This window comes from Arachis stenosperma, unplaced genomic scaffold, assembly GCF_014773155.1.
Source record: "Arachis stenosperma cultivar V10309 unplaced genomic scaffold, arast.V10309.gnm1.PFL2 arast.V10309.gnm1.Scaffold_100041, whole genome shotgun sequence".
In the NCBI taxonomy this organism is placed as follows: domain Eukaryota; kingdom Viridiplantae; phylum Streptophyta; class Magnoliopsida; order Fabales; family Fabaceae; genus Arachis; species Arachis stenosperma.
The window spans coordinates 674,609-688,230 of NW_026651374.1; the positions used below are offsets into that span (position 1 = coordinate 674,609).

The window sequence follows — 13,622 nt, forward strand, 5'->3', positions numbered from 1 at the left end:
AAGACGTAACAAGGTATTCAGACCACACTTCACACAAACCAACTGAACGTTTCCCAAGAGCTAGTGCTCTGATACCATGAAAGAGTTGAAAATACTTTGAGCAGATTGGGTGAACATTGAACAAGGCAAAGTAATGGTCTATTCATCCCCCAGCAGTTCCTTTCCCAGTTCCCATTCAACATTCATAGTATTATCCCGCTTCAACCAGCTGCTTTGCGGACTGCTCTTGCTCTTACTGCTGCTTCCTGCTTCTGACTACTTGCCTTTCCCTCACCGTCACTGCCTTCCCGCTTGATATCCCTCCTTATTTATATCGTGCAATTAAAGGGAACGAGACTGGAAAGCCCAAACTGAGCCCGGCGGGCAAATGCTTACCAATACCGAAGCCGTTCCGCTCGTCCCTCTTTCGAGGGCTTCACTCTCCTTGAAGAAAGCAAGTTTGCGGTTACGTAGATGATAACCGGCCTATACGAACGTTTGTTTGTTGGAATCTTCTTCTGTCAGAATCTTTTGGGAAGCCTTGGTGGTCTCATATTATCATTATCATTAATAGTTTAGAAAGAAAGCGATTCCTACAAGGAAAGGCATCTCGACTGCTTCCAAAATCAGGTCATCGACCAGTAATGCGACTTGTAGAAGACTCCCTACCTAGCGGAGTTGGCACTAATAAGGAGAGCAGAAAGCAGCTACCGGCCATCAGGAGATCCACGACTTTAAGATCCGCATGCAAGGGAAGATCCGCTTATTCTTTGAGATGACAAAGCTCCCCACTAGACGCAAATTGCCGAATCAACACCAGGCAGTATAGGAGTGCTTTCTTTGATCGGCGTTCCCCAGACCAGAACTGAAAGGACATACCAGCCCCCGAAGGATTATCGGGCATTCCTTCATGTCGGGAGGAGGTACCGGTTGGAGGAGAAGATAAGGACAGCTTTCTTTCTTCCATTCCACTCTTGCTCCAATCCCAATAGGATAAATAGAGCTAGCACTTGCTATAAGGGCTTCTGACTCGCCTGTAACTGGCTGCAAGGAAACTAAAAAAGCTTTATATATTCAAATATATAAGAAATATGTGCTCCTCCCCTCTTCTCTGTTGAGTTCATCTCGTAGAGGGGAGCTATAGTTCAATAGTATTGGTATTTATCCTTATAAGAGGGAGGGCGTGCTAAAGCCATGAATTTGATGAAGCTAATGGGCGAGGGGAATCAGTTGCTTTTATTGATGACAGGTTTCCGAGAGGACATCCAAATCTGTCTTGGCTTCTCCTTGGGCTTAGTTCTGTTTGTTCGTTCGCCTTTGATGATATTTCTATTAGGAAATAGATCATAAGTCCCCCGACTATCTGATTCTAGGGGCTCTGAAAGGTGTAGCGATGCACCCGTTCGAATGGTCGCGTCTCAGAAGATAGAAGTGGGTGCAATCAGTGTCTACGTGCCTTCCTGCTTAAAGAGAGATTCTAGTGCCTTATGGCCTTACCGGATCTTGCTAACATTAGAGACTCTACTTACTGAGTTGCCTACCCTCCGATCAGGGTCTTGAAGCCCTACAGTTACTGAACTCTATATCTCTGGAACTGAAAGAGGGTCAACCGGGTCATGACTTTCGAGCTGGGAAAAGTAAGGCATTTTCCTACTCTGAATCTCTATCTCGAACCACAGAAAGCGTAGTCACAAGAACTGAAAACAGCACCTTCCATAGTGAGTAAAATCTCTTTCTTCTTAAGCAATCATATCTTTCGAACCCAACAACTCATGGGGTTTCTTGTTCAATCGTCTGAACTAGCTAATTTAGGATTGGAGCTATGGCTGCCGATGAAAGATTTGACTCATGAGACCTGATGAAGAAGATGTTTAGGAACCCCTTAGGATAGATCCCCAAACTCTCTCCACCCAGGGGAGACCTCTTTCTTATAGAGTGGAGCCTCCCTAATACCATTCCCTTGCCCAACTCCTGAAAGACATAGTTGATTTCTAAGCCGCACCCACAATTCCTAAACGGATCTCAGGCCAGTAGGATCAAAGGATAAGAGATGCATTTCTTTACAGACCTATCTTTGCTAGCTCATGAAGTCAGAGCTGCCTTCCTTCCACTCACGGTACACCTAATATCGTAATGGCTGGTGAAAAGGCTAGTTCAACTAGACCTGTAATCAAAGGCTTCCAAGACCTTACCACCGGAGTTTATGAGTGCAGCAAGGAAAGAAGCCTATAAGCTATGTAAGCTAATATGAGGAGAGCGCTTTCTCCCCGGTGAAAGATCAATCAATTGGCTCACTCGATCTGGAATGGAACCGGAGAATATGAAATGGGCTCTCGACCCCGGCCTTGCTTTTTTTACCTGTCTTATCGTATCGAATAAGGCTAGCCTATCTCGGTGTCTGGTACCGAAAGATTAAATCGGGCAGCTCAAAACCAGCCCAACCTCTTCATGGTCACATCCCTTTTCTGACGCTTTTCGTCTTGTTGCATGTGCCTTACGGTATCCAAATCCAGTCCTCTCTGCTTCCTATGATTGAAGTGAAGATCTGCAATAGACTGTCTGCTTTCCTTGGTAAGAAAATCCATAAAGAATCCCTTTTTAATAGAACTGAGGACTAGAGGCCTCCCCAATTGAGAGGATAAAGTCTGTGATTCAAAAACCAAACCAGTTGTGAAAGCTGGGTCGGATAGGCAATCAACATGATTGGTCCCAGTTTAAGTAGTTGGATTTGAGTGCATCGGATAAGCGAAAGCTAGCAGTAGATCGATAAAAGAAATCATACGGATTGCAACCTACAGATGAAGCAGATGAAGAATCAGCTTCATTGTTCCCACCATATATTATCATCCAAGAATAAGAATTATATATAATAAGAGTAAGAATCAATCGTTCAGTGATCGCTACGCTTGATTGATTGGGGCGGGCTACTCACACTGTTTTGGCTAAAAACCCATTTTCTTGCTGTTCCTCACAGTTTACCTACTCCAAACACGAAAGTAAAGACCACAAAATCTGTCTACATAGCTCCCTTTGTTTAAAGTGTGGAGCTTCGCGGGGATCGTACGTCAGCATCGGCCTATAGACTGCCTTAGACCGGAGTGCCTTCCCCCTTCTAAATGGGGGTGGGTGCAGGTGAATCTCTCAGCTTCTGTTCGTTCTGTCTCTCCTCGGCGCCTCTTCCCTTTGCAAGGTCCATAAGCAGGACCCTTCGAATCGAATTTCGGGGATTCCCTTCTTTCGATCTACTTCCTTGGCTAAGTACTCGAATAGCTTTGGTGCCTGTAGCCAACTTCGGAAATCAAATAAATGTATTTATATAGGGTAGGGCGATTGAACTTTTCTTTTAGAAAGCAAACTAAACCCCGTGAACAATACAGGCGTACGTAGGGCACACTTTGACTAGAGCCTTTACCGGACCGCTTTTCCGGAATCTCAATGTTGCCCCACCAAAGAAAACCCAATGCCAATCGCTGATCTGTTAGTGGACAGAGCTTATGGGCAATAAATTCTGTCATTCATGGCCTTAGCGTACATGCACTTAGGTTAGAACCTTCTTTTCATCTCCAAAGAGGACGAGGCGTTCCGTTGTCCGGGTGCTGTTGGACGGACTATTCTGCTGGCAGGCGATGCCCTTCGGTCTGAATAACGCTATAGTTACCTACCGGCGAGCAATGAACCTCATCTTCCATTACTTTATTGTCAACATCGTAGAGGTGGTGTATGTATATTGACGATGTAGTTGTGAAGCAGAAAGGAGCTGGCCCTCGGGTTATTTGTCAGATCTCAAGACAGTGTTTGAGCGCGAGAACACGGCTTGAAGATGAACCCGTAAAAATGTGCATTTGGCGTAACAGCAGGAAACTGCCTTTAGTGCACAACAGAGGGGTTGAAATTGACAAGAAGAAATCGGGCCTGGCCTGAAGTTGAAGAATGCCTCTCACACAGATGGACAGCAAAGAAGGCCTTCTAAGGCGAGGCGGACTCTGGCTCTTTCATTTGTAAGAGTCCTCCTCAGGCACGAGATTGTCCGATGAAGGAGAAACTTGCTGGTTGCCGAGGACAAGAGGGAAGAACCCCTTCAATCAAATAGGGTGAATCCGTTACAGTTGCGGAAAGCGATCACCCATGAGAAGCCTACGTCTGCTGGGCTTATGTATGTTGAGATAGTGTTGAATGAGATGGCCACTCCGCTCGTGCGATGGTCGATACCGGCGCCACGAGACGAGGCTACTTCCATCCAAGGGAAAAGTCAAGCCCCGGTAAGCAAGCCATGATCATGATAAGAGGGAGAAGACTATTCATTCATCGTCATGAAAGGCAAATAAAAGGCTTTAGCAGCCCATTCTTGAACACGAACACGAACCCTGATCCTAGTACTATACTAGTGGGTAGGGCTTATTATGGAATAGGAAAAGAAACCCCGGGAGGTCCCCCGTGTTTAATAGCATATCCAGTTTCTGCCTGGTTTGCTCTTTCTTTGCCGCGGACCAATGTGAGAAGCCCTATTAAGTGACTGATTGTGTTGAGTCGGATACCTCTTTCGAACGTCTTACTAAATGGACTTCGTTCCTTGAAAGCGCTCTCTGCTTGATCTGGCACTACTACTAGAAATTCGGGTGATAGACGAAGGCGTTGCGTTGGTCCATCGGTGCCTTAGGGGCAATCGCGCCAGTGTATAAAAAGACATTTGCAATTTTTACAGTAGCGAGGAGAGCTTATGGACAATAAATTAGGATTCCGGCGGCTTTTGCCACTTATGATCAGTGTTCACAAGAGCGAGACGGTTCAATGTCTTACACAATGTTCAAGCAGCATTCTTGCCGGAAGGATTTTTTAGGAAGCCCGGACACCTACCGAACATCCCTGAAGGATGGAACAACATGATGAAGAAGGCGGCGAAAGAAAGTATAGAGGAAAATCTGGGAAGAGAACAAGGAGATCTCTGAAAAGGGGAGGCAAGGAAGTAGTAGAAATGTTGAAGAGGAGACAACCCGCTCTTGAACTTAAGACTATGCGCGTCGCGTGCTCGATCTAGCAATTGTTTTGATGAACTGAACTTTCATTAAAAAAGAAAGAAGAGAAAGGGAGTTGGCGCCTACATAACAGGTTGCTTGCTTACCAAGCCATCCTGGCTTTTCGCTCCTCCAGTTCGATTATTATTATTTTATTGACTTATTATTATAAAAACAACTCACTATCAAAATGAAAGACGATCGATTATCAACCCAAGAAGATAGAGAGTCCCACATACGAAAAAGGGTCACAAATAGAGTTGAACCAAGTAACATTGCAAAGGCATAATGATAGTAGGGTCGGGATATCCCCGCCCTCCGAACCGGACGTGAAGGTCTCCCCTCATCCGGCTCTCTGCAGGGGAATCCCCACTCACAGCTTCCCCTAATATCCTCCCTTTACCACATCATGGGGGTTTACAGGGGATCCCAGAGGCTCGCTCGGAAAGGCTGCTATACCATACCTTTTGACTCAACTCTACTCTAGTAGTCACTGGACTCACTATAGTAGTCCGTCCGGCTGCTCTTGCTGAAATCATTACTCTTCATTCTCCCGTGCTCTAGCAATTGCGCTCCCTAGACCACTACCATGTAGTTAGGTAGAGACAATCAATCCGTAGTGACGGGAATCTGGGGATCCCTATCCATATCCTAAATGAATAATATATAAGCTGCTACCTTTCTCTCACTCAATAGATGTATCTGGTCTGGTACGGTACAATACGAGACGATGGAATGCAATGGGATGGATGGTAGAGGGCTGCCTGCGCCCAAAAGCGATGATTCACTTGTCCCCTTGTCCATAGGGACCTCGTGGCATACAACCGAAACGACTCCCGCTATATAGCCGCCCCTATCTCTCTTTCTTTTTACAGCCTCGTGGACGGACTAAAGAAGGGAAGTTACAGAACGGGGCGGTGAAGGCTCGAGAAGTAGACAGCAAGCTTTTCTCAGCCCCCTAACCTTTCTATTATTAAAGCGCTAGCGCGCCCCTATCTCTAATCTAAAGGGGCGTAAGCACTTCACTCGCTAGGGGATGGGATTCATTCACTTGCATTCCTGCTAGCACTACAAAAAGCTCCGGTCTTAACGCCCCTACTACTGCAGTGCAGCCTTTCCTCGGGTTCGTAGAGTCGGGTTCCCCGTTTACCCACAACGGAGGAGCCACCCCCACCAGACCAGGCAGGCGGCCACGGGTCATAACGCACTCTTCGCACAACAAATCCACTTTGAAGTTGACTTATCCGCTCGGCCAATCGTCGGAATGTGTACGAGATACCATAAGGGCCCAATATCTCAATAGCACCTTTGTCTAAAGCTTCGAATGAGACTTCATATCCGAAACGCAGGAACGATCTGACTAGAAAGTCATTCAAAACTTGATCGAAGAACCAGCGTTTATTGAAGAAGCTATAGAGTCGATTACAAAAAGTACTTGTTTGAAAGGCTCGTTGGAATTGATCCGCTACGGGATTTACATTATACGCAACAGAAGCACCTGAAGTACTAAACAGAATAGGTATTAGTTTGGTAATGGTTGGAGCAGCAAACTCGGATTCGGCAAGAATCTCATTTTTTGGTAGTACGAAGGGGGAATTTGCCCAAAAATTGGATAGGGGTCAAGACCATTAGTACAATACCCGCGGGCGCCGGCGGCTGACTCAAGTGCCCCCCGAACCGCGCGAAATGGTCGCCTATTACACGGCTCACTAACTCTGCCTGGGGTGTGGGGGTACCTATTATTCGTCGGCGGTCCGGCGCACCCCTACTCACTTAAAGGATGCTGCTTAATTACGAAGGAAATTCTTTCTTAATCTAGAGAGTTCCCTTTCGTTAAGCGCATCGAGCCAGGAGTGGACATCATCATCTGCAGACAAATCCAGATCCTGTTTCATCATTAGCTTAGCTAAAGTGGAATAGTATGACTGGCTTTCCGGAAAATGAGACGAAACCCGCTTTATCAATAACTTATCTATCTTTGGCCACTGAAAACCGTACGGAAGCCTGACTTTGGGGTATAGGGAGAGATTCTCAAGATCTGCTACATCATACCTGTCCCTACTCAACTTATTAACTGCCCGTTCAAGGCGACTGATCTTCTCCATCAGAGGATCGGACGGTTGTGGTGGGACGTATGGCACTATCTGATTCATGGGAGTGAGAGCCAAGGACACGGCCGGTACTGCAGGAGGTTTTCTTCGCGTTTGTACGTTATTTAAATTCAATCATTCTAGCCTTTCGCTTTCTGCCCTAGGTTGTGAACTCGACACGGCTTGCGGGAATATGGGTTTTTAAAGCGAAGCAGGTGACATATATAAGATCGAGCGCGTGGATCTGTTCAAAAAGACCACTAGGAGAGTGGCTAAAATAGTATGCCTCGACCGGCAGGTGGAATAGTATGACTGTCTTTCCGACAGTGAAGTTTACTTAGGGGAGTCATTTGATGAATGAAAAGTGGATCGATCTGCTTCTCCTTAAAGAAAAAGAAAGTTAGAAAGAACTAGCTTATATGTAGTCCTGATTACGGTAGCAGTTCCCCAATAACGGTTACAGCAGGTCTCAACGAGCCAGTTCTAGTAATAAGGATTCTAACTATTGGAAATATTGGTAGGCGGAATCAAGTCTCCATTGAATCAAGTCATCCATCTATGGCTGAACGTGGCACGCATGGACTAATATAAATCAATATCTTCTATTGATATTGCCCCCTTTCTTCCCACGATGTAAGCTACAACTCGAACGAAACAAGTGTGTTAAGAATATAGCCATCGATAAATCCAATAGTTCGATAGGATTCTATTCTGGCATAACCTGGGAAAAAAACCCAGAGCCTTACAGCTAGTAGCCCGATACCGAAAGAAAAGTCCTTGTTAGTTAAACCCAAGAGCGTGCTAATCTGACATCACTTTATGAGATTACCTCTGAGATGAATACTTGAGGCTAGGAAAGCTTCATCCCATAGGAACTTCAATATCTTCCACTCGAAGATCTAGTAGGTAGCGACAAGAGGCTACATCAATAGCTTAAAGAGTCTAAAACGTATTAGAATAACTAAGGCCAGAAGATGAAAAGATGGCTGCTTTGAAAAAAGCAGGAGATTCTCTTAGCACTGCAACTCGATCCAAGGCTGCAACGATAACTTAAACTAAATAAAAATTGCATCCTGCCGCTGCCCGATAATCTGCTATCTCTAGCTTCCTTTCCTCCTTCTTCCTTGTCTGATCCTTCAGGCTTGACAGAGTCAGGGACTAATGGGACTGAGAATGGTAATCTAGAAAGTGTTACCTCGGGGACTGCTACCTTTAACACTCCAACTGCAGGCTCGGCTTACCTTTATTCTGCAACTGAAATTGGATTGGGGACTGAGACTGCTACAAGAGGGAATGCCCCTACCATGGAAAGATACTGCCCTATAACCTGGTTTTAAGCAGATCTAGAATCTCCTGCCCCTCTTTCAACAAACTTGCTTGCTATCCCAGCGCGTCTTTTCGTGTCTAGTTTGCTTGCTCACTTCCAGAACTGATCTAACTAGTCTCTGACTGGTCCTAGAGAATAACCTTACTGGCTTACAGGGCAGGGCACTCACTTTATCAATCAATGCTAGAAGAGGGAAGGACAAGTGAAGGATGGGCCAATCAAGCCCTTTGCTGAAAGGTGAAAGGTTAGCTGTAGGCATCCACGGTGGTCTTCCTCCCGATGGTTTATATAGCTTGCCCAACCTAGACATTCCTCTCCATCTCCCTTTTTTGAATTGGAAAGTTGAAAAGAGGAACCATTAACGACGTCTCAAATGATGATAAAAGCTTGATGTCTTTCTATCGCTGTCATAAGTGATGATGAAGATCGGGGTGATGAGGTTAACCCATTGCCGAATAAGCATGATACTATACTTGACTGAACCTCCTTACGCCGGTTCAAATCACATAAGGGCAATAAGAAAGAGCGGAGCCACCCATTAATGGTAATGGAACTCTGCGCAAAGTTTCCTCCTGTGATATGAGTAACTACCCCTTGATCGCTTATAGTACCCCAAACATCTGACTGCATTTTCCAACTGAAATGGAATATGACTACTGAAATTGCATTGTACATCCAGAATAGCCCCAAGAAGACATGATCCCAAGCGGATACTTGGCATGTCCCTCCTCTTCCGGGTCCATCACAAGGGAAACGAAAACCGAGATTTGCTTTATCCGGTATTAATCGCGAGCTACGAGCAAATAGAACACCCTTTAGGAGTATCAATACCGTTACATGAATTGTAAATGCATGAATGTGATGGACCAAAAAATCTGCAGTTCCTAATGGAATAGGTAACAAAGCAACCTTGCCCCCCACTGCCACTAAATCACCACCGCCCCAAGTCAAACTGGTGCTTGTTGTTGCACCAGGAGCCGTTGTGTTCGGTGCTAAAGCGTGGGTATTTTGTATCCATTGAGCAAAGACGGGTTGTAATTGTATAGCGGTATCTGAAAACATATCTTGGGGGCGCCCTAAAGCGCTCATGGTATCATTATGAATATACAAACCAAAACTGTGAAAGCCTAAAAATATGCATACCCAGTTTAGATGTGATATGATTGCATCGCGATGCCTAAGGACACGATCTAATAGATCGTTGTATCGAGTAGTTGGATCATAGTCTCTTACCATAAAAATGGCTGCGTGCGCAGCAGCACCAACTATGAGAAATCCACCAATCCACATGTGATGTGTGAACAATGATAGTTGGGTCCCATAGTCGGTAGCTAGGTATGGATAAGGAGGCATAGAATACATATGGTGAGCTACAACAATAGTCAAAGAGCCTAACATAGCTAAGTTAATAGATAATTGAGCATGCCATGAAGTTGTTAGGATCTCATATAGACCTTTATGACCCTGGCCTGTAAATGGACCCTTATGGGCCTCTAAGATCTCTTTTATACCATGACCAATCCCCCAGTTGGTTCTATACATGTGACCAGCTATCAGGAAAAGAATCGCAATAGCTAAATGATGGTGCGCAATATCAGTCAGCCATAAACCGCCAGTTACTGGATCTAATCCTCCACGAAAAGTAAGAAAATCCGCGTATTTTGACCAATTCAAGGTGAAAAATGGAGTTGCTCCCTCGGCAAAACTGGGATAAAGTTGAGCCAAAAGATCCCGATTCAAGATAAATTCATGAGGAAGTGGAATCTCCTTTGGATCTACTCCAGCATTTAAAAATTGGTTAATTGGTAAAGATACATGTACTTGATGCCCGGCCCAAGAAAGAGATCCAAGTCCTAGTAATCCTGCCAAATGGTGATTCAACATAGATTCTACATCTTGGAACCAAGCCAATTTTGGAGCAGCTTTGTGATAATGAAACCAACCAGCAAAAAGCATTAAGGCTGCAAATACTAATGCACCAATTGCGGTGCAATAAAGTTGTAATTCACTAGTTATTCCAGATGCTCGCCAAATCTGGAAAAAACCGGAGGTTATTTGTATTCCTCGGAAACCCCCGCCAACATCACCATTTAATATTTCTTTGCCCACTATTGGCCAAACCACTTGGGCACTAGGTCCAATGTGAGTTGGATCACTTAGCCATGCTTCATAATTGGAAAAACGAGCACCATGGAAATTCATGCCACTAAGCCAAAGAAAGATGATGGAGAGTTGGCCGAAATGGGCACTAAATACTTTTCGGGAAATCTCCTCTAAATCACTAGTATGGCTATCGAAATCATGAGCATCAGCATGTAGGTTCCAAATCCAAGTAGTAGTATCGGCTATTGTTCTTGAGAAATGACCGGGTTTTGCCCATTCCTCGAAAGAAGTTTTTATGGGATCTCTATCTACCAAAATCTTTACTTCTGGTTCCGGCGAACGAATAATCATTGAGTCCTCCTCCTTCCGGACAACACATACAAAGAGACCTGCCAATATAAAAAAATTAGTGAACTTTTGAGAGATTTTTATATTTAGTTTCTTTCTATTCTATCTCCCATCTATCTATTCCAATTTTTTTTTTTAGTTATTCACTAGAACAATTATGATCCGGAAGTTAATCCGGGGCAAGTGTTCGAATCTATTATGACATAAGATATAGGCGCTCAACGGACCTTTTTGAATCCTCTAAAACTCCTTCTGGACTTTGAATTGAAATTCAATAATTTTTTTGTGCAACCGGGATTCAGATTTGAATTAGAAATTCAAAGATGGAATTTTTTTAATTTTATGTCTTATTAAATAATTTAATAGAAGAGATTATTATGCACTCTATTTCCAATTACGTGAGCAGTCATCAGCATTGCTAGAGGCCATACTGCTATTTTTAGTTTTTTTGAGTTTCACTTTTAGTTTGAATAACAGAAAAAAGGCAAATTCTCTGCTGTATCCACATACCATTTATCTCTACAAAATACGAGACGAAATAGAACGATTTTTTTAGAAGGGATATAATGGAATTTTTGGATTGACTATTACTATAGCCTAATTTATTTATATAATAAATAAAATATTATTATATTTTCAGTTTTATTGGATGGACTGATGTAGACAACAAACATTTAATTACATTAAATATACATTTATATGAAATATGAATTAAATATTCTAAACTAAATATTATATTTAAATAATATATATTAAGATATAAGGGTATATAGAATAATATAAATAGAACTAAAAAAAAAGAGTGTTTTTATTAAATTAAGAACGCCCTGTGATCTTCAACCAATTCTGTGCTTCAATATAATTACCGGGGGTAAGGGCTATAGCTTGTTTCCAATATTCAGCGGCTTGATCAAACCAAGCCTCAGCAATTTCGGAATCTCCCTGTCGAATGGCCTGTTCTCCGCGGTCGGAATAGGTGAGTAAATTCCTTCCCTTAGAACCGTACTTGAGAGTTTCCTGCCTCATACGGCTCAGCAGTCAATTGTTCCATTTTTCTGGAATTAACCAAAAGAAAATGGAATGGGTTAACTACATGAGTTTCAAACTTGAATTTTGATTCAAAAAGTCTTTTTCTTTTTATTTTTATAGTTTTCTCTTTTCTCCTACCTTCCGAAGAATAACACATCTACATTAACACTCTCTAATTTTCTGAAAGGTAACTATCTAAATTTCATATATCATATACTTTCTAATATGACATTTCTATGGTCTATAGAATCTTTGAGAAAGACTTCTTTTTATTTTTCATAAGAAAGAAAAGACTTACTATCTGTGGGATCTGATACTACACCGCTGCTCAAAACCTTAGGGTAGGGGATCAACTTTATTACATAAGTGGATTCCTAACTCTTATATCATGATAGATTTTGTATCATGATATAAGTTGTAAGCAGTTCTTATTGTCTCGGCCTAAAACCTCGCCAATTGATCTTTACGGCGCTTCCTCTATCAATTGGATCTTTTATCCATAGAAAAAAGTATCTAGGCATATCTCTATTTCTTCATTTTTTTTTTTCTTTTATATTCTATGAAGTTTTTTTGTTTGCTACAGCTGATAAAAATCGTAGTTTTGAACGATATATATGTACAAAGCCTTTTTTCTATAGTGGAGATAGTCGCACGTAATGACAGATCACGGCCATATTATTAAAAGCTTGGGGTAAAAACGGATTTCGTTCGAGTGCCCGAAAATAATATTCTAAAGCTTTTGTATGTTCTCCGTTACTTGTGTGAATAAGGCCTATGTTATAAATAAAGGATATAACTTCGATCATAGGGATCAATTTCCAGTCGCATAGCCTCATAATAATTCTGTAAAGCTTCTGCATAATTTCCTTCAGATTGCGCCGACATCCGTTACGGTCGTCATTCAGTTCAAAGCTCCAGAACCGTACGTGATATTTTCATCTCATACGGCTCCTCCTTTATGTATAATGATAAAAAAAATGAATACATTAAATCAAAAAAAAATTCCAGTATTCTCTCTCATTATCACCTGTGCAGGGCTAGTGTTTTTACAAGAAATCTCTAGCCAACCTTCCTGTAAAAGATCTTTTCTTAACATCAAGTTTGTTGGTACTGGATAAAAAGGATAACTCCAACAATATCTTTGTCCTCAACGCCGCTTAATTTCCCGGAATTAGTCACTTCAACACCCTTCGATGGTTATACGGGTATCCAAAAATACGAACGAGATGGATGTTTGTTGTCCCAACCATTCTTGTTAGTTCCGATCCCGAAAAGAAAGGAAGAATTTTTTTACAAAGTTTTCGTGTTGTCGATTCCTAATCGTAGTGCTTCTTCCCCCATGCCGCCTATTGCTACTAGTGGAGTAAGGTTAATCTAACTCCATAGTATAGGTATAACCTTTCGCTTAATACTAAAAATCTATAATTGAAGCATATGAGGCTGCATTAATCGGGGATACACGACAGAAGGAATTTTTTTTTTTATTTGTAAACTTCACCTTCAGCAAGCGTCGGTTTTTTTCCATTTTTTTACGAATAAAATAATGTGTCTTTCTCATAAGACTGAGATCGGTAAAAAAAATAATCAAATCGCACCATCTCTGTAAGTAATAAGTAAATGCCTCCTTTTCTCCCGAGGTTGTCGGAATTATTCGTAATAAGATATTGGCTACAATAGAAAAGGTCTTGTCAATAAAATTTCCATTTATCCGGCATAGGTAGGAATCCATTCGAA

General features: G+C 42.5%; 1 protein-coding gene across 1 annotated transcript; it reads right to left on the reverse strand.

Annotated features, from left to right (window-relative positions):
- Positions 1-5,285: 5,285 nt before the first annotated feature.
- On the reverse strand, positions 5,286-11,399 carry LOC130960044 (photosystem I P700 chlorophyll a apoprotein A1-like). Its single transcript, XM_057885402.1, has one exon. The coding sequence runs from the start codon at positions 10,860-10,862 to the stop codon at positions 8,778-8,780; it is 2,085 nt and encodes a 694-aa protein (XP_057741385.1). The 5' UTR covers positions 10,863-11,399; the 3' UTR covers positions 5,286-8,777.
- Positions 11,400-13,622: the final 2,223 nt, after the last annotated feature.

Excerpts from the sequence above, each read along its gene's own strand:
- LOC130960044 (XM_057885402.1), bottom strand. The coding sequence starts at position 10,862 with ATGATTATTCGTTCGCCGGAACCAGAAGTAAAGATTTTGGTAGATAGA.